This window comes from Loxodonta africana, chromosome 9 (assembly GCF_030014295.1).
Source record: "Loxodonta africana isolate mLoxAfr1 chromosome 9, mLoxAfr1.hap2, whole genome shotgun sequence".
NCBI lineage: Eukaryota > Metazoa > Chordata > Mammalia > Proboscidea > Elephantidae > Loxodonta > Loxodonta africana.
Window position 1 is genome coordinate 40,683,965 of NC_087350.1, and position 18,395 is coordinate 40,702,359.

The 18,395-nt window shown below is 42.4% G+C and overlaps 1 protein-coding gene across 2 annotated transcripts in view; it reads left to right on the plus strand.

Annotated features, from left to right (window-relative positions):
- The window catches only part of TRPM3 (transient receptor potential cation channel subfamily M member 3), a 996,165-nt gene that overhangs the window by 963,039 nt on the left and 14,731 nt on the right, over window positions 1-18,395 (plus strand). For both annotated transcript variants that reach the window (XM_023544757.2, XM_064291228.1), the window contains 2 exons: window positions 14,762-14,912; window positions 15,013-15,212. In XM_023544757.2, coding sequence (XP_023400525.2) covers window positions 14,762-14,912; window positions 15,013-15,212 — 351 coding nt within the window. The remainder of the gene's footprint in view (window positions 1-14,761; window positions 14,913-15,012; window positions 15,213-18,395) is intronic.

Below are 18,395 nucleotides of genomic sequence, written 5' to 3' on the forward strand. Positions count from 1 at the left end.
TGGGGTCACTCAGGCAACCACTCTCCACTTGGTAGCCTTATACTGCATTGTAAAGAGAGAACTTCTCTTTTATACCAGTTCTAGCAGAAATCCCACAATGATGCTCATTGGCTCTGACTGGTCAGGCTTTGGTTACATGTTCATGCCTGAGCCAGCCATCGCAAAGTGTAGATAAAACACTCTGATTAATCTCCTAGATATGGACCCAAAAATCACCCAAACATCATGGAAGGAGAGTGGGAGAAGGGTGGCTCCACAAACGGAAACCAGAGTGCTCTCGCCAGAGGAAGGAGAAATGTATACTGGGCAGATGGAATCAGCAAACATCCACTAGAGGGACTCTCACTGTCCATCACCAACAAAGAGGGAGATGACAACATGCCCCCTCACACGAAGGTGGTGGTGACTATGCACTGACTTCTTGGAAGAGAATGGGGAACAGCCACACAAGTGTCAGGTTCCAAAAGCAGGGAGGGAGATGGCACAGCAGTAGTCACCAGCCCACATGCCCTACTGGGCTGTGCTCTCTGCCATCTTGGTTGCGTGCATCCTAGAGCGTTTTTCTGGGAACGTGAGTTCCCAATAATGTTTGGTGCCATGTGACAATCCAATTACTTATCCCCATCCTAAAAATCAGCTGCTTGTCAAGACTCCAAGGCACCCAGTTCATCTTCATCAGTGGTAGACATCTATAAGTTTGAGTCATAGCACTTTCTGGTGCAGATATATACCCAGAAGGAGGACATCATCAGGAGTCATTACACTAACTGCTGCATATAATGTCTCCTACTTCTTTGGTGATATTACCAAGTGAATGCTGCATTTCTTAATGATTCATTTCTATTATCATTATTACTGTCAGAAGGATCATCTAGTTCATTTATGTTGCACCTGTTGCTGTAGAATCTAGGTGATGGGATGTGTGTGCTTCCAGACTGGTCCTGACCACCAGACTGCTGTGTGACCTGGGCTAGAAGGGCTCCAGCAAGTCATGCACAAATGCCCCCAAACCCAACCCTGCACCCATCAAAACACATTATCACACAATAATGGTCTGTTCCCTTTATGAGCTTCTTAACAATAAGGATTGTCTCTTTGATTCCCAGTATCTCCAGTGCCTTGCACAATATAATCATTCAATAAATATTTGTAGAATAAGCACTGTGCTTGTTGTTGTTGTTATTAGGTGCCATTGAGTCAGTTCCAACTCACAGCAACCCTGTGTATAATGGAACAAAATAATGCTTGGTCCTGCGCCATCCTCAGAATTGTTGTTATACTTGAGCCCATTGTTTCAGCCACTGTGTCAATCCATCTCATTGAGGGTCTTCTTCTTTTTTTACTGACCCTCTATTTTACCAAGCATGATGTCTTTTTCTAGGAACTAGTCCTTCCTAGTAACATGTCCAAAGTATGTGAGACAAAGTCTTGCCATCCTCTCTCCTAAGGAGCATTCTGGCTGTACTTCTTCCAAGGCAGATTTGTTGTTTTTCTGGCAGTCCATGGTATATTCAATATTCTTTGCCAACACCGTAATTCAAAGGCGCCAATTCTTCTTTGCCCTTCCTTATTCGCTGTCTAGCTTTTGCATGCATATGAGGCAACTGAAAATACCATGGCTTGGGTCAGATGCACCTCAGTCCTCAAAATGACGTCTTGGTACTTTAACACTTCAGAGAACTCCTTTGCGACAGATTTGCCTGATGCAATACATCGTTTTGATATCTTGACTGCTGCGTCCATGGACGTTGATTTTGGATCCGAGTAAAATGGAATCCTTGACAACTTCAGTCTTTTCTCCATTTATCATGATGTTGCTTATTGGTCCAGTTGCAAGGGTTTTTCTTTTATTTATGTTGTGGTGCAATCCATACTGAAGGCTGGAGTCTTTGATCTTCATCAGTAAGTACTTCAAGTCCTCTTCACTTTCAGCAAGCAAGGTTTTGTCAAGCAAGGTTGCAGGTTGTTAATGAGTCTTCCTTCAAACCTGATGCCAAGTTCTTCTTCATATAGTCCAGATTCTTGGATTATTTGCTCAGCATACAGATTGAACAGGTATGACGAGAGGATACAACCTTAACGCACACAGTTCTTGACTTTTAACCACACAGTATTCCCTTCTTCTCTTTGGACGATTGCCTCTTGATCTATATACAGGTTCCTCATAAGCACAATTAAGTGTTCTGGAATTCCCATTCTTTGAAATGTGATCCACACAGTTTAACGCCTTTGTGTAGTCAATAAAACACAGGTAAACATCTTTCTCGTATTCTCTGCTTTCAGCCAGGATCCATCTGACATTAGCAATGATATTCTTCATTCCACATCCTCTTCTGAATCTGGTTTGAACTACTGGAAATTTCCTGTCAATGTACTGTGGCAACCATTTTTTAATTATCATCTTCAACAAAAGTTTATTTGCGTGTGATATTAATGATATCATTCGATAATATCCCCTTCCTGTTAGATCCCCTTTCTTTGGAATGGGCACAAATACAGACCTCTTCCAATCAGTTGGCCAGGTAGCTGTCTTCCAAGTTTCTTGGCATAGACGAGTGAGCACTTACAGCGCTGTATCATTTGTTGAAACATCTCAGCTGGTATTCTGTCAATTCTTGGAGCCTTGGTTTTCGCCAGTGCCTTAAGTGCAGTTTGAACTTCTTCCTTCAGTGTCATCAGTTCTTGATCATATGCTACCTCCTGAAATGATTGAACGTCAACCAATTCTTTTTGGTACGGTGACTCTGTGTATTATTTTCATTTTCTTTTGATGCTTCCTGCATCATTCAATATTTTGCCCATAGAATTCTTCCATATTGCAATGTTCAAGAGCAAATTTCAGAGTCTCTTCTAACGTCCATTTTGGTCTTTTCTTTGTTTTTAATGACCTTTTGCTTTCTTCCAAGTATGATGTCCTTGATGTCATTCCACAACTCCTCTGGTATTTGGTCATTAGTGTTCAATGTGTCAAATCTTTTCTTGTGATGGTCTCTAAATTCAGGTAGGATATATTCAAGGTAGTACTTTGGCTCTTGTGAACTTTTTTAAATTTTCTTCAGCTTCAACTTCAACGTGCATATAATCTGTTCCACAGTTGGCCCCTGGCCTTTTTCTGGTTGATGATTTTGAGCTTCTCCATAGTCTTTTTTCCACAGGTTTGACTCCTATGTATTCCATCCAACAAGATCCACGTATATAGTTGCCATTTATGTTGTTGAAAAAAGTATTGGTAACGAATAGGTTGTTGGTCTTGCAAAATTTTGTCATGTGATCTCCGGCTTCATTTTATCACCACAGCCGTATCTTCCAACTACTGATCCTTCTTCTTTGTTACCAACTTTTGCATTCCAATCACCTGTAATTATCAATGGATCCTGATTGCATGTTTGATCAATTTCAGACTGCAAAAATGGGTAAAAATCTTCAATTTCTTCATCTTTGGCTTTAGTGATTGGTGCATAAATTTGAGTATTAGTTGTATTAACTGGTCTTCCTTATAGGAATATGGGTATTATCCTATCACCAACAGCACTATACTTCAAGACAGACCTTGAAATGTTCTTTTTGACAATGAATGCAGCACCATTCTTCTTTAATTTGTCTTTCCTGGCACAGTATGATTGTCCAATTCAAAATGGTCAATACCAGTCCATTTCGGCTTACTAATGCCTAGGGTATCAATATTTATGAGTTCCATTTCATTTTTTATAACTTCCAGTTTTCCTGGATTCATACTTTGTATGTTTCACATTCCAATTGTTAATGAATGTTTACAGCTATTTCTTCTCATTTCGAATTGTGCTATGTCCACAAATGAAGTCCTGAAAGCTTGGCTCTACCCATGTCATGAAGGTTGACTCTACATTGAGGAGGCAGCTCTTCCTCAGTTGTATTTTGAGTGCCTTCCAACCTGAGGGGTTCATCTTCCAGCGCTAAATCAGATAATGTTCCACTGACATTCACAAGGTTTTCACTGTCCAATTTCTTTTTTTTTAGAAGTACATTGTGAGAACCTTCTTCCTAGTCTATCTTAGTCTGGAAGCTCTATTGAAACCTGTTCACTGTGGGTGACCCTGTTGATATATTTTTTTTTTTATTAACTTTTATTAAGCTTCAAGTGAACGTTTACAAATCCAATCAGTCTGTCACATATAAGTTTACATACATCTTACTCCCTACTCCCACTTGCCCTCCCCTTCTTGAGTCAGCCCTTTCAGTCTCTCCTTTCGTGACAATTTTGCCGGCTTCTCTCTCTCTCTATCCTCCCATCCCCCCTCCAGAGAAGAGTTGCCAACACAATCTCAAGTGTCCACCTGATATAATTAGCTCACTCTTCATCAGCGTCTCTCTCCCCCCTGCTGACCAGTCCCTTTCATGTCTGATGAGTTGTCTTCGGGGATGGTTCCTGTCCTGTGCCAACAGAAGGTCTGGGGACCATGGCCGCTGGGATTCCTCTAGTCTCAGTCAGACCATTAAGTTTGGTCTTTTTGTGAGAATTTGGGATCTGTATCCCACTGATCTCCTGCTCCCTCAGGGGTCCTCTGCTGTGCTCCCTGTCAGGGCAGTCATCGATTGTGGCCGGGCACCAACTAGTTCTTCTGGTCTCAGGATGATGTAGGTCTCTGGTTCATGTGGCCCTTTCTGTCTCTTGGGCTCTTAGTTGTCGTGTGGCCTTGGTGTTCTTCATTTTCCTTTGCTCCAGGTGGGTTGAGACCAATTGATGCATCTTAGATGGCCGCTTGTTAGCATTTAAGACCCCAGATGCCACATTTCAAAGTGGGATGCAGAATGATTTCATAATAGAATTATTTTGCCAATTGACTTAGAAGTCCCCGCAAACCATGTTCCCCAGACCCCCACCCTTGCTCCGCTGACCTTTGAAGCATTCATTTTATCCCGGAAACTTCTTTGCTTTTGTTCCAGTCCAGTTGAGCTGACCTTCCATGTATTGAGTGTTGTCTTTCCCTTCACCTAAAGCATTTCTTATCTACTGATTAATCAATAAAAAACCCTCTCCCACCCTCCCTCCCTCCCTGCCTCGTAACCACAAAAGTATGTGTTCTTCTCAGGTTTACTATTACTCAAGATCTTATAATAGTGGTCTTATACAATATTTGTCCTTTTGCCTCTGACTAATTTCGCTCAGCATAATGCCTTCCAGGTTCCTCCATGTTATGAAATGTTTCACAGATTCGTCACTGTTCTTTATCGATGCGTAGTATTCCATTGTGTGAATATACCACAATTTATTTACCCATTCATCCGTTGATGGACACCTTGGTTGCTTCCAACTTTTTGCTATTGTAAACAGAGCTGCAATAAACATGGGTGTGCATATATCTGTTTGTGTGAAGGCTCTTGTATCTCTAGGGTATATTCCCAGGAGTGGGATTTCTGGGTTGTATGGTAGTTCTATTTCTAACTGTTTAAGATACCGCCAGATAGATTTCCAAAGTGGTTGGACCATTTTACAATCCCACCAGCAGTGTATAAGAGTTCCAATCTCTCCGCAGCCTCTCCAACATTTATTATTTTGTGTTTTTTGGATTAATGCCAGCCTTGCTGGTGTGAGATGGAATCTCATCGTAGTTTTAATTTGCATTTCTCTAATGGCTAATGATCGTGAGCATTTTCTCATGTATCTATTGGCTGCCTGAATATCTTCTTTAGTGAAATGTGTGTTCATATCCTTTGCCCACTTTTTGATTGGGTTGTTTGTCTTTTTGTGGTTGAGTTTTGACAGAATCATATAGATTTTAGAGATCAGGCGCTGGTCGGAGATGTCATAGCTGAAAATTCTTTCCCAGTCTGTAGGTGGTCTTTTTACTCTTTTGGTGAAGTCTTTAGATGAGCATAGGTGTTTGATTTTTAGGAGCCCCCAGTTATCGGCTTTCTCTTCATCATTTTTGGTAATGTTTTGTATTCTGTTTATGCCTTGTATTAGGGCTCCTAGGGTTGTCCCAATTTTTTCTTCCATGATCTTTATCGTTTTAGTCTTTATGTTTAGGTCTTTGATCCACTTGGAGTTAGTTTTTGTGCATGGTGTAAGGTATGGGTCCTGTTTCATTTTTTTGCAAATGAATATCCAGTTATGCCAGCACCATTTGTTAAAAAGGCTTTCTTTTCCCCAATTAATTGACACTGGTCCTTTGTCAAATATCAGCTGCTCATACGTGGATGGATCTATGTCTGGGTTCTCAATTCTGTTCCATTGGTCTATGTGCCTGTTGTTGTACCAATACCAGGGTGTCTTGACTACTGTGGCTGTATAATAGGTTCTGAAATCAGGTAAAGTGAGGCCTCCCACTTTCTTCTTCTTTTTCAGTAGTGCTTTGCTTATCCGGGGCTTCTTTCCCTTCCATATGAAATTGGTGATTTGTTTCTCTATCCCCTTAAAATATGACATTGGAATTTGGATCGGAAGTGCGTTAAATGTATAGATGGCTTTTGGTAGAATAGACATTTTTACTATGTTAAGTCTTCCTATCCATGAGCAAGGTATGTTTTTCCACTTAAGTATGTCCTTTTGAATTTCTTGTAGTAGAGCTTTGCAGTTTTCTTTGTATAGGTCTTTTACATCCTTGGTAAGATTTATTCCTAAGTATCTTATCTTCTTGGGGGCTACTGTGAATGGTATTGATTTGGTTATTTCCTCTTCGGTGTTCTTTTTGTTGATGTAGAAGAATCCAAGTGATTTTTGTATGTTTATTTTATAACCTGAGACTCTTCCAAACTCTTCTATTAGTTTCAGTAGTTTTCTGGAGGATTCCTTAGGGTTTTCCATGTATAGGATCATGTCATCTGCAAATAGTGATAGCTTTACTTCCTCCTTGCCAATCCGGATACCTTTATTTCTTTGTCTAGCCTAATTGCCCTGGCTAGGACTTCAAGTACGATGTTGAATAAGAGCGGTGATAAAGGGCATCCTTGTCTGGTTCCCGTTCTCAAGGGAAATGCTTTCAGGTTCTCTCCATTTAGAGTGATATTGGCTGTTGGCTTTGCATAGATGCCCTTTATTATGTTGAGGAATTTTCCTTCAATTCCTATTTTGGTAAGAGTTTTTATCATAAATGGGTGTTGGACTTTGTCAAATGCCTTTTCTGCATCAATTGATAAGATCATGTGGTTTTTGTCTTTTGATTTATTTATGTGATGGATTACATTAATGGTTTTTCTGATATTAAACCAGCCTTGCATACCTGGTATAAAGCCCACTTGATCAGGGTGAATTATTTTTTTGATGTGTTGTTGGATTCTATTGGCTAGAATTTTGTTGAGGATTTTTGCATCTATGTTCATGAGGGATATAGGTCTATAATTTTCTTTTTGTGTAATGTCTTTACCTGGTTTTGGTATCAGGGAGATGGTGGCTTCATAGAATGAGTTGGGTAGTATTCCGTCATTTTCTATGCTTTGGAATACCTTCAGAAGTAGTGGTGTTAACTCTTCTCTGAAAGTTTGGTAGAACTCTGCAGTGAAGCCGTCCGGGCCAGGGCTTTTTTTTGTTGGGAGCTTTTTGATTACAGTTTCAATCTCTTTTTTTGTTATGGGTCTATTTAGTTGTTCTACTTCTGAATGTGTTAGTTTAGGTAGGTAGTGTTTTTCCAGGAATTCATCCATTTCTTGTAGGTTTTCAAATTTGTTAGAGTACAATTTTTCATAATAATCTGAAATGATTCTTTTAATTTCATTTGGTTCTGTTGTGATGTGGTCCTTCTCGTTTCTTATTCAGGTTATTTGTTTCCTTTCCTGTATTTCTTTAGTCAGTCTAGCCAATGGTTTATCAATTTTGTTAATTTTTTCAAAGAACCAGCTTTTGGCTTTGTTAATTCTTTCAATTGTTTTTCTGTTCTCTAATTCATTTAGTTCAGCTCTAATTTTTATTATTTGTTTTCTTCTGGTGCCTGATGGATTCTTTTGTTGCTCAGTTTCTATTTGTTCAAGTTGTCGGGACAGTTCTCTGCTTTTGGCTCTTTCTTCTTTTTGTATGTGTGCATTTATCGATATAAATTGGCCTCTGAGCACTGCTTTTGCTGTGTCCCAGAGGTTTTGATAGGAAGTATTTTCATTCTCGTTGCTTTCTAAGAATTTCCTTATTCCCTCCTTGATGTCTTCTATAACCCAGTCTTTTTTCAGGAGGATATTGTTCATTTTCCAAGTATTTGATTTCTTTTCCCTAGTTTTTCTGTTATTGATCTCTAGTTTTATTGCCTTGTGGTCTGAGAAGATGCTTTGTAATATTTCGATGTTTTGGACTCTGCAAAGGTTTGTTTTATGACCTAATATGTGGTCTATTCTAGAGAATGTTCCATGTGCGCTAGGAAAAAAAGTATATTTTGCAGCAGTTGGGTGGAGAGTTCTGTATAAGTCAATGAGGTCAAGTTGGTTGATTGTTGTAATTAGATCTTCCGTGTCTCTATTGAGTTTCTTACTGGATGTCCTGTCCTTCTCTGAAAGTGGTGTGTTGAAGTCTCCTACTATAGTTGTGAAGGTATCTATCTCACTTTTCAATTCTGTTAAAATTTGATTTATGTATCTTGCAGCCCTGTCATTGGGTGCATAAATATTTAATATGGTTATGTCTTCCTGATCAATTGTCCCTTTTATCATTATATAGTGTCCTTCTTTATCCTTTGTGGTGGATTTAAGTCTAAAGTCTATTTTGTCAGAAATTAATATTGCTACTCCTCTTCTTTTTTGCTTATTGTTTGCTTGATATATTTTTTTCCATCCTTTGAGTTTTAGTTTGTTTGTGTCTCTAAGTCTAAGGTGTGTCTCTTGCAGGCAGCATATAGATGGATCGTGTTTCTTTATCCAGTCTGTGACTCTCTGTCTGTTTATTGGTGCATTTAGTCCATTTACATTCAGCGTAATTATAGATAAATAAGTTTTTAGTGCTGTCATTTTGATGCCTTTTTATGTGTGTTGTTGACAATTTCATTTTTCCACATACTTTTTTGTGCTGAGGCGTTTTTTTTTGTAAATTGTGAGATCCTCATTTTCATAGTGTTTGACTTTATGTTAGTTGAGTCGTTACGTTTTTCTTGGCTTTTATCTTGAGTTATAGAGTTGCTATACCTTTTTGTGGTTACCTTATTATTTACCCCTATTTTTCTGAGTAAAAACCTAACTTGTATTGTTCTATATCGCCTTGAATCACTCTCCATATGGCAGTTCAATGCCTCCTGTATTTAGTCCCTCTTTTTGATTATTGTGATCTTTTACCTATTGACTTCCATGATTCCCTGTTATGTGTATTTTTTTTTTAATTAATCTTAATTTGTTTGTTTTTGTGATTTCCCTATTTGAGTTGATATCAGGACGTTCTGTTTTGTGACCTTGTGTTGTGCTGATATCTGATATTATTGGTTTTCTGACCAAACAATATCCTTTAGTATTTCTTGTAGCTTTGGTTTGGTTTTTGCAAATTCTCTAAACTTGTGTTTGTCTGTAAATATCTTAATTTCGCCTTCATATTTCAGAGAGAGTTTTGCTGGATGTATGATCCTTGGCTGGCAGTTTTTCTCCTTCAGTGTTCTGTATATGTCGTCCCATTCCCTTCTTGCCTGCATGGTTTCTGCTGAGTAGTCTGAACTTATTCTTATTGATTCTCCCTTGAAGGAAACCTTTCTTTTCTCCCTGGCTGCTTTTAAAATTTTCTGTTTATCTTTGGTTTTGGCGAGTTTGATGATAATATGTCTTGGTGTTTTTCTTTTTGGATCAATCTTAAATGGGGTTCGATGAGCATCTTGGATAGATATCCTTTCGACTTTCATGATGTCAGGGAAGTTTTGTGTCAGGAGTTCTTCAACTATTTTCTCTGTGTTTTCTGTCCCCCTCCCTGTTCTGGGACTCCAATCACCCGCAGGTTATCCTTCTTGATAGAGTCCCACATGATTCTTAAGGTTTCTTCATTTTTTTTAATTCTTTTATCTGATTTTTTTTCAGCTATGTTGGTGTTGATTCCCTGGTCCTCCAGATGTCCCAGTCTGCATTCTAATTGCTCGAGTCTGCTCCTCTGACTTCCTATTGCGTTGTCTAATTCTGTAATTTTATTGTTAATCTTTTGGATTTCTACATGTTGTCTCTCTATGGATTCTTGCAACTTATTAATTTTTCCACTATGTTCTTGAATAATCTTTTTGAGTTCTTCAACAGTTTTATCAGTGTGTTCCTTGGCTTTTTCTGCAGTTTGCCTTATTTCATTTGTGATGTCCTGTAGCATTCTGTAAATTAGTTTTTTATATCCTGTATCTGATAATTCCAGGATTGTATCTTCATTTGGGAAAGATTTTGATTCTTTTGTTTGGGGGGTTGGAGAAGCTGTCATGGTCTGCTTCTTTAAGTGGTTTGATATGGATTGTTGTCTCCGAGCCATCACTGGGAAACTAGTTTTCCCAGAAAATCCGCTAAAAAAAAAAATGCAGTCAGATCCCTATCAGAGTTCTCCCTCTGGCTCAGGCTATTTGGATGTTAATGAAGGTGCCTGGGGAGGGTGGGGGAGGGAACAGAGAGATAGGAGAGTAGCACCTCAGAATATAGCCAGAGTTGCTTGTCTTGCTTGGAATGACTATTATATCTGAGATTCCTGCGGGGCGCGTCGCCTATGTGTGCTGGCTGTGTGGAGATTGCCCCCAGGGGGTCTGGCCCGCTGGAGTCAAGGTCAGATCCTCCGCTTCCAGCCCCACGCCCAGCGTCAAGGCTCCCCTACTGGGACGGTGCACTCTCGACTCCAAAATCAGTCGCTGCCTCCCAGGGACTTCTCGTCTCTCCAGCCGCGTTGCCGTGCCACCTCCGAGAACCAGTTGGGCCGCCTCCCGGGGTTAGTTCAGGTGGGTGGAGCAGCTCCCCGTGCTTGTGCTGTGACCGAGTGTCCCGGCTGGGACGCTGTTCTCCCCGCTCCAATACCAGTCGCTGCCTCCTGGGGACTTCTCCTACCGGCTGCGTCCCACGCCGCCCGCGCGACCCAACTGGGCCCCCTCCCGGGGTTAGTTCAGGGGGGTGGAGCAGCTCTCCGTGTTTATGCCGTACCTGCGTCCAGTCCAAATCCCGGCGGGACGGTTCCCTGGCTGGGACGCTGCTCTCCCCGTTCCAAGACCAGTCACTGCCTCCCAGGGACTTTTCCTACCGGCTGCGTCCCACGCCACCCGCGGAACTGGCTGGGCCCCCTCCCGGTGTTAGTTCAGGGGGGTGGAGCAGCTCTCTGTGCTTGTGCTGTACCTGACTGGTACGCTGGCTCCAGGCTCTGGAAACAATCGCTGCTTCCCCGTATTAGTTCGTTCTCCGTCTCTAAACCTGTGTTTGTTGTTCAGGGTTCGTAGATCGTTATGTATGTGATCGATTCACTTGTTTTTCCGTGTCTTTGTTGTGCGAGGGATCCGAGGTAGCGTCTGCCTAGTCCGCCATCTTGGCTCCGCCCCCTCCCTGTTGATATTTGAAATACCAGTGGCATAGCTTCCGGCATCACAGCGACATGCAAGCCACCACAGTACAACAAACTGATAGATGAGTGGTACTAAATTGGTACTGCCTCTGTAAAGGCAGGTGGTATAAAAGGTAGGGGAAGTTAGAATAAATTAATGCCCTGGGTTGGCAAATACTCCCAGGGCCAATCATGTCATATATCAAATCAAACCTTTTACAGAGATTTTAAGCTAGTCCAATTTTTTTTTTTTAGTAGTATGGGCCTTTGAGGAAGTGAGCAGAAGAGCACAACAGAGACCTAGGGACATGTTGACTGCACTATCTGGAGGTCATGGGAATGCTCATAGGTCACTTGAAGCAAGGGAGTGCCTGCTATTCTCCTTGATTTCCTCCCTAGGCAAAGAAGGGCCGTAAAAGAGGAAGTGTCTGCATAAACCATTTGCTATTGAGTCTGTTCTGACTCATGGTGACCGCATGTGTGTCAGAGTATAACAGGGTTTCGGTAGCCAATTTTTTCAGAAGTAGATTGCCAGACTTTTCTTCCAAGGCACCTTTGAGTAGGTTTGAACTGCTCATCTTCCGGCTAGTGTCTCCGTGGCCTTCACTAAATATGGGTCAGAAGAGCAAGATGGATGAGCTCTACTCCTCATGAGTGTATTCTACTGTCAGAATGGAGTCGAGAAACGGAGATCAGGGACCACCTGTCTAAAAACTGTGTACACTTTGTTATTTCTGCTGCTGTGTGTCGGAAAGGGCAGAAGAGAGGGGGTGACATTTGCACTCCACAGTCAGCCAGAAGGGAAGGGCATGGAGGGCCAGGGAGCTTCACAGAGGAGAGAGAAGCAGAAGATTCCCTGAAACCTGCAGCCAAGTGGGTAACAGAGACTGAAGAATGGTTGAGCATAGGAAGACTTTGTGCCAAATCAAGGGAAGGATTTCCGGAAAGGACCCAAGGAAGGAGTTCATAACCCCTCAGAACTAGTGGTGTGGGACATGTCTGTGACTGCCCATCAACCAGATCATGTCCACATGATACCTTTAATTTATTCAACAAACACTGGTAGTGTGTGCACATGTATGGATATAGGGGTGTATACACTATGCCAAGCAATGGGACACCACACAGAGCAATTTCCCATTGGGAATCCAGTGTGGGACACAGACGAGTAAACTGGCAATGGCCAGAAAGAGTGAGAAGACCTACCAAGGGGCAAGCAGAAACAGTGCTCTGGGACTCTTGGACCATAAGGAAAATACCTTATGGAGACAGAGAATGAGCTGCGTGGGCTTTGGTAAGCTGGGTAGGCAGTGAAGAATGAATAGGATTCACCCAGGTGAAAGCTGGAAGTGACAGCAAGGTGTGAGAGGAGGGTTTGGAAGCAAAGGAAAAAGCCTGGCTTGAAATCAGGAAGTAAGAGAATATGGCATTTCTAGAAACCACAAGAGGCTCGGCCCAGTTTGTGCTTGGAGTGAGAGCGGAAAGTGGCAAGAGTAGGCACTGGGCCAGTCACCTTCAGGGTCTGGACTTCATCCTGAAACCAGTGGGGGTTTCCCTTCCTGGGGAGGACATGATCAGGGCCTCCTACGTGGATTTCTTGGGTGGTTGGTGCCACGATGCCAATAAATAAAAAGAGCCCAGCTCGTTGTCAACCCCTGAGCCTAACATCCTAACATCTTCCAGCAAAACCAAAGGAAAAGCTTTGCCACCTTTTTCTGGGCAGAAAAACAGGGTCCTGGTGTCCTGAAATGATAAAATCCCTAATTTGTTGAGAGGGTGCATTTTGGACCGCAGGGCACATCACCCATCAAGTCATTTTTTCCAGCCTAATTCAAGCTCAGTGGCCTCAACCTTAGTGGCACATGAGAATTACCTGGGAAGCTTTAAAAAAAAAAAAAAAATGATGCCTGGGGCACCCTCAGAGATTCTCACTTAATTGTCTGGAATATTGCTAGACACAGGTATTTTTTGAAAGCTCCCCAGGTGATCCCCGTGTGCAGCCAAGGTGGAAAACTGATGTACAGAGCACAGCCTAGCAACTGGAACTCTCCAGAAGGAATGGACACCCCTTGCCAGGTGCTCCAGCCTGGGAGTAGATGTGGCGTCAACTTTCTAACCCTCCTGGTGGATCTTCAAAAGCGGTCACTGCTGAGAGGTCTTCAAACCAGTTGCTGTGGAGTGAATTCTGACTCACGGCCACCCTGTGTGTGTCAGAGTAGAACTGTGCACTGTGCTCCATGGTGTTTTCCATGGCTGATCTTTTGGAAGTGGATCTCCAGGTCTTTCTTCTGAGGCACCTCTAAGTAAACTTGACCCTCCAACTTTTCTGTTAGCAGTTGAGCATTTGCACCGCCCAGGCAGGGACTGAAGAGGTCTTCAAAACCGCTCCCCTGCCCCTTATCTTTTTCTGCCCCCTCCCTCACCTTTATACAGGTGGATGAAAAAGGACTTTGTTCTAATAGGGAACTGGAGAGGGAGGCCTGCCTCACCTATCCCTCCTCACCTTGGGGCATCAGCAACTCCCTGGGCCACACTGTCAAAGCAGTATTAAGGTGCTTTGTCAGGTTTTTTTGTCACTTCTTTTTCCTAAAACTTACCCAGAAACTCCAGGCAGGCCTCATTACCACATTACTCACCTTCACCTAGTCCTACACATCACCTTCCCCCTCACCCCACCCCCAGACCTCTTTCCCCTATTTGGCTGGTTAGTCAGTGCAGTTGGGTTTTGTTCCCTGAAAAGCGCATTTCTGGAACGGGTGCGCCCCGTGGTCCCTCATCCCTCTCTCTCGTGAAACCCCATCCGTCAGGAACGCCAAGTGACAAGCCTCTAAATACTTCCAAGGCACTGCCCTGTCTTGTTCTTTCTGCACTGAGACAGCAAATCGTTAGCTGGGTTGTTTCTCGTGGCAATTAACAGCTGTCTGGGTGTTAATTCTCAATCAATAGCCCTCAGTAACTTGACAGGGCAGTGAACACTTCCTGGGCTCCTCAGACCACTCCAGGAAAGCCCCCACCGGGCTTCTAAGGGACACCAAGTGCTGCTCCATGAGTGTCACAGGCCAGAGGACAGAGAGAGCAGGCAGGGGTGCCTCACACCTCTTTCATGTCAGAGGACAACTTGGGAGACCGGTACCACCACTCTACTGTGGAGTCACAGCCTCTTGAGATATTTGCAATATGCTTCCATTTTTCTGTTTGTTTTGGATTTTTTTTTTTCCATTTGTTTTGAGATGGCTGTATCTTTTCTCCATCTAAAACCTTCACTCAAATCAGTCTCTTTTTTTCAAAAAAAATCAAGTAGTCATGGTGCTTCATTTCTTGCCTGTGTTGCTCCTTCAGCTCCCTGTGGACAGAATGAGACCCGAGAAGATGGTAAGATAATCCAGCTGCCTCCCTGCAAGACAGGAGCCTGGATCGTGCCGGCCATCATGGCCTGCTACCTCTTAGTGGCAAACATCCTGCTGGTCAACCTCCTCATTGCTGTCTTCAAGTAAGTGGGTCCTTTCTCAGAGCACTTAAAGGGGGCAGGTCGGGGGGAGCTTCAGAGACCAATAGATTTTCTCACTTGATTCTCACTGTCTCTATTTCAGCAACACATTTTTTGAGGTAAAATCGATATCTAACCAAGTGTGGAAGTTTCAAAGATATCAGCTCATCATGACTTTCCACGAGAGGCCGGTTCTGCCCCCGCCTCTGATCATCTTCAGCCACATGACCATGATATTCCAGCACCTGTGCTGCCGATGGAGGAAACACGAGAGCGACCCAGATGAAAGGGACTACGGCCTGAGTAAGTGTCCAGCAGCAGCCCCAGCCAACCACACAACAGAAATCCCTACCACTTCCTCGGGCAAAATCATGCAGGACCAATTCCACCTAACACCTCCCATTTTCTGCAGACAGAAAACAGCCCTGGGGACTTGGGAGGGTATACTTGCATAAGAAATAGTGCTAGAAAGAAGACAGTAGAAGCTGAAATTGAATATTCTTAGCCTCATCTCCTTTCCCAGTAAGATAAAAATCAATCTCCAGCAGGTCTTTTTTAGCACCTTCATGGGTCCTAACTTTCTTACGGTCCCACCACAAAATACATCAACCATATTAATACACACCCAGTGCTAGACTGGAGCCCTGGTGGTGCAGTGGTTTAGAGCATGGCTGCTAACCAAAAGGTCAGCAGTTTGAATCCACCAGCTGCTCCTTGGAAACCTTATGGGGCAGTTCTGTTTGTCTTATAGGGTCATTATGAGTCGGGATCTACTCGACAGCAACAGGTTTGGTTTTTTTAGCACTCCACTGTACAGTGAAACCTGTGACAGGACTGCCTTGTTTTTCAGGGTCTCACAGGATTTCCACCTTTGACAGAATGCAGTCTTACACTTCTCTATCACTCGTTTTAGTGGAAAATATTTGAGTTTTCCTTCTCTGACAAGTATCTACCTGACACAGGTCCTGGCTTTCTCAAGTTTTACCGTATGTATAGAAAGCATTACATATGAGTTGAGTTGAATTGCATTTGACAAAGTTTTAGTTTCCCTTACCATTTCTGGACCTATCATCTTTTTAGGTCTTAAACATTCTCCTAAGCCTTAGGCATTGTGCCTATAGGACCTCACAAGGAAACCAGCCCTGGTTCCCATTATTCAAAGAACAAAATGAAAGATTCCTCACCCTTCACCTTCTAACCCAGTGTTTCTAAAAGAAGGTGTTACTGGCATTTACGGGCAACAATCCCTTATTGTGTAGGCTCATTCCACACATTGCAGAAGGTTTAGCATACCTGACCTCTAAACGTTAAATACTAGTACTCATGAAAAAAAAAAACCAAAAACCCAAACTGTTGCTGCTAGTCGATTTCAACTCATTGCAACCCTGCAGGACAGAGGAGAACTGCCCCATACGATTTCCAAGCTGTAATTCTTTACGGAAGCAGACTGCCACATCTTTCTCTCATGGGGCAGTTGGTGCGTTCAAACTACCAACCTTTTGGTTAGCAGCCCAGTGCTTAACCACTATGCCACCAGGGCTTATTAAAGGTCCTACAAATTCCTAATTGTCCCTTAGAGGAGTAGTACCATCCTCAGTTAAGAACCACTGGGAATCCAGTCCCATGCAAGCAAGCTAGTATGGTTTCTCAAAGCGTGGTGAGCTTACACTAGATGACTGAAAATAACCTCTGGAAGCGTGGCCCAGGAATCTACCTTCATAACAGGCAACTCATGTTATTCTTGGTCACATTCCTTATGATCCCCAGTGCATCTAAGGTTTAAAACCAAAGCCACTTAATCAATCGTTTTTCTAAGTCTGAAGCTTTTAGCAACTTCCCCAACATGGTAATGCCCAACATCTTTCTAGATATTAAAATTGGAGTGTTAGGGAGAGCTGGGAATTCCGAAATTCACTTTTTCAGCTACCTCACAAATTTTAGGCAAATAGAAATCTTAGGGAAAGGGGGGAAGGAGCAGGAGGAGAAGACGACACAGGGGGAGAAGACAAAGAAGAAGCAAATGGAGTAGGAGAAGAGGAAGAAGACGACAAAGATGATGGCAAAAACAAAGAAGAAGAACCAGCTCTGCTATAAACCTTGATCAGTGTGGTGGCACATGAACTGCTCAACTGGGGCAGAGGGCTATTATTAATGAACTATATTCTGCAGTGGATAATAAGCTGAGGGTTAACCCAGGGCCCCAAAGTCATTTAAAATAGAGATTCTCCAATCTTTTTTTTTTTTTTTATGGTAAGAGGAGAACCTCATTTATCCAGAGTTTACGAAGAGGGTGGTCTGGAAATACAACAAAGGAAGTGAGGCAGTCTGGAGACCCCTTTCAGCTCATGTCCATACCCTCACAGAAGGCCACAGACCTGAAAAAGCCAGCTACATAAGTTCAAGTTCATGGTTTTCTTGTTATCACTAATAATAGCAATAAAAAGCATCACCACGTCACCAGAAACAGGGAAGGGATGGAGCAAATTGTTGGCTCCTTCTCAGAGAAGATTTCAGAGCTGTGGCTGGGTCAGAAAGGGTAAAGGGCAGAGACATGGGCATCTGCATTATATTAATCAATAAACCAAAGTAAACTTTTCACTATCAATCTGTAGCCTAGTTAAAAGAACCCAGGACACTGCCAGTTGCCTCCGAAGCCTAGTTCTTGGAGAACCTCAGAGGAAAATACTCTGCAGTGTAAAATTTAATTTTTCTTGTAAAATCTGGCATATTTGGGGGTTTTTTTCAAAAAAAGAAAAAAAACAGTATTAGATATAGAGTACTAGTATTAGTAGACAAAGTAGTCAAACAAGACACTATTTAAGGTGCTAGAAGAGTAAATATCAAGTATAGGCAGTCTCCGATTTACAACAGGGACCCGTTATGACTCCATTGTAAGTTGGTTCTGATGTAAGTCGAATACCTTTTTTTTTGTTTGTTTTCATTATTATTGCCATTTACTATCAGTATCTTTATAAATCCAATCTTTGTCTTTGGGGTTGGAAACATTACATAATCTACTCTGGTAGATGTTCTTCATCTTGTATTATCTTGTCCAGCCCATCCTTGAATTTTTTGGCAGCTTCAACCTCAGCACTTCCTGCTTCTCCAGTCATACACACGTTCTGTTATCCAAATCTGCATTCGAAGTGATGAAACCAGCCCTTGGTGGCATCAAAGTCTTTGCTGTTCCTTCAAGTTTTCAAAAAGGCTGTGTGCTTTCGTTTGAATAGTCAGGAAACTCATAGGAATCTTCTTCTGGATTTGGTCTTCTATCCAAATCATCAACAGCTTCTCTATCTCATGGATCGGCCCTTGCCTTTTCTTTGCTGAAATTGTCAATTTTATGCCAATCGCTCCTTTAACTGCCTCCAAAATCCTATTCTTATCCTTAATGACTGTAGAAACAGTTTCCAACGAGACAGTCCTTCCTCACATGCTATTTCAGCAAGTTTTTTCCCATCATCATAGGCCTCGATGATCTTCATC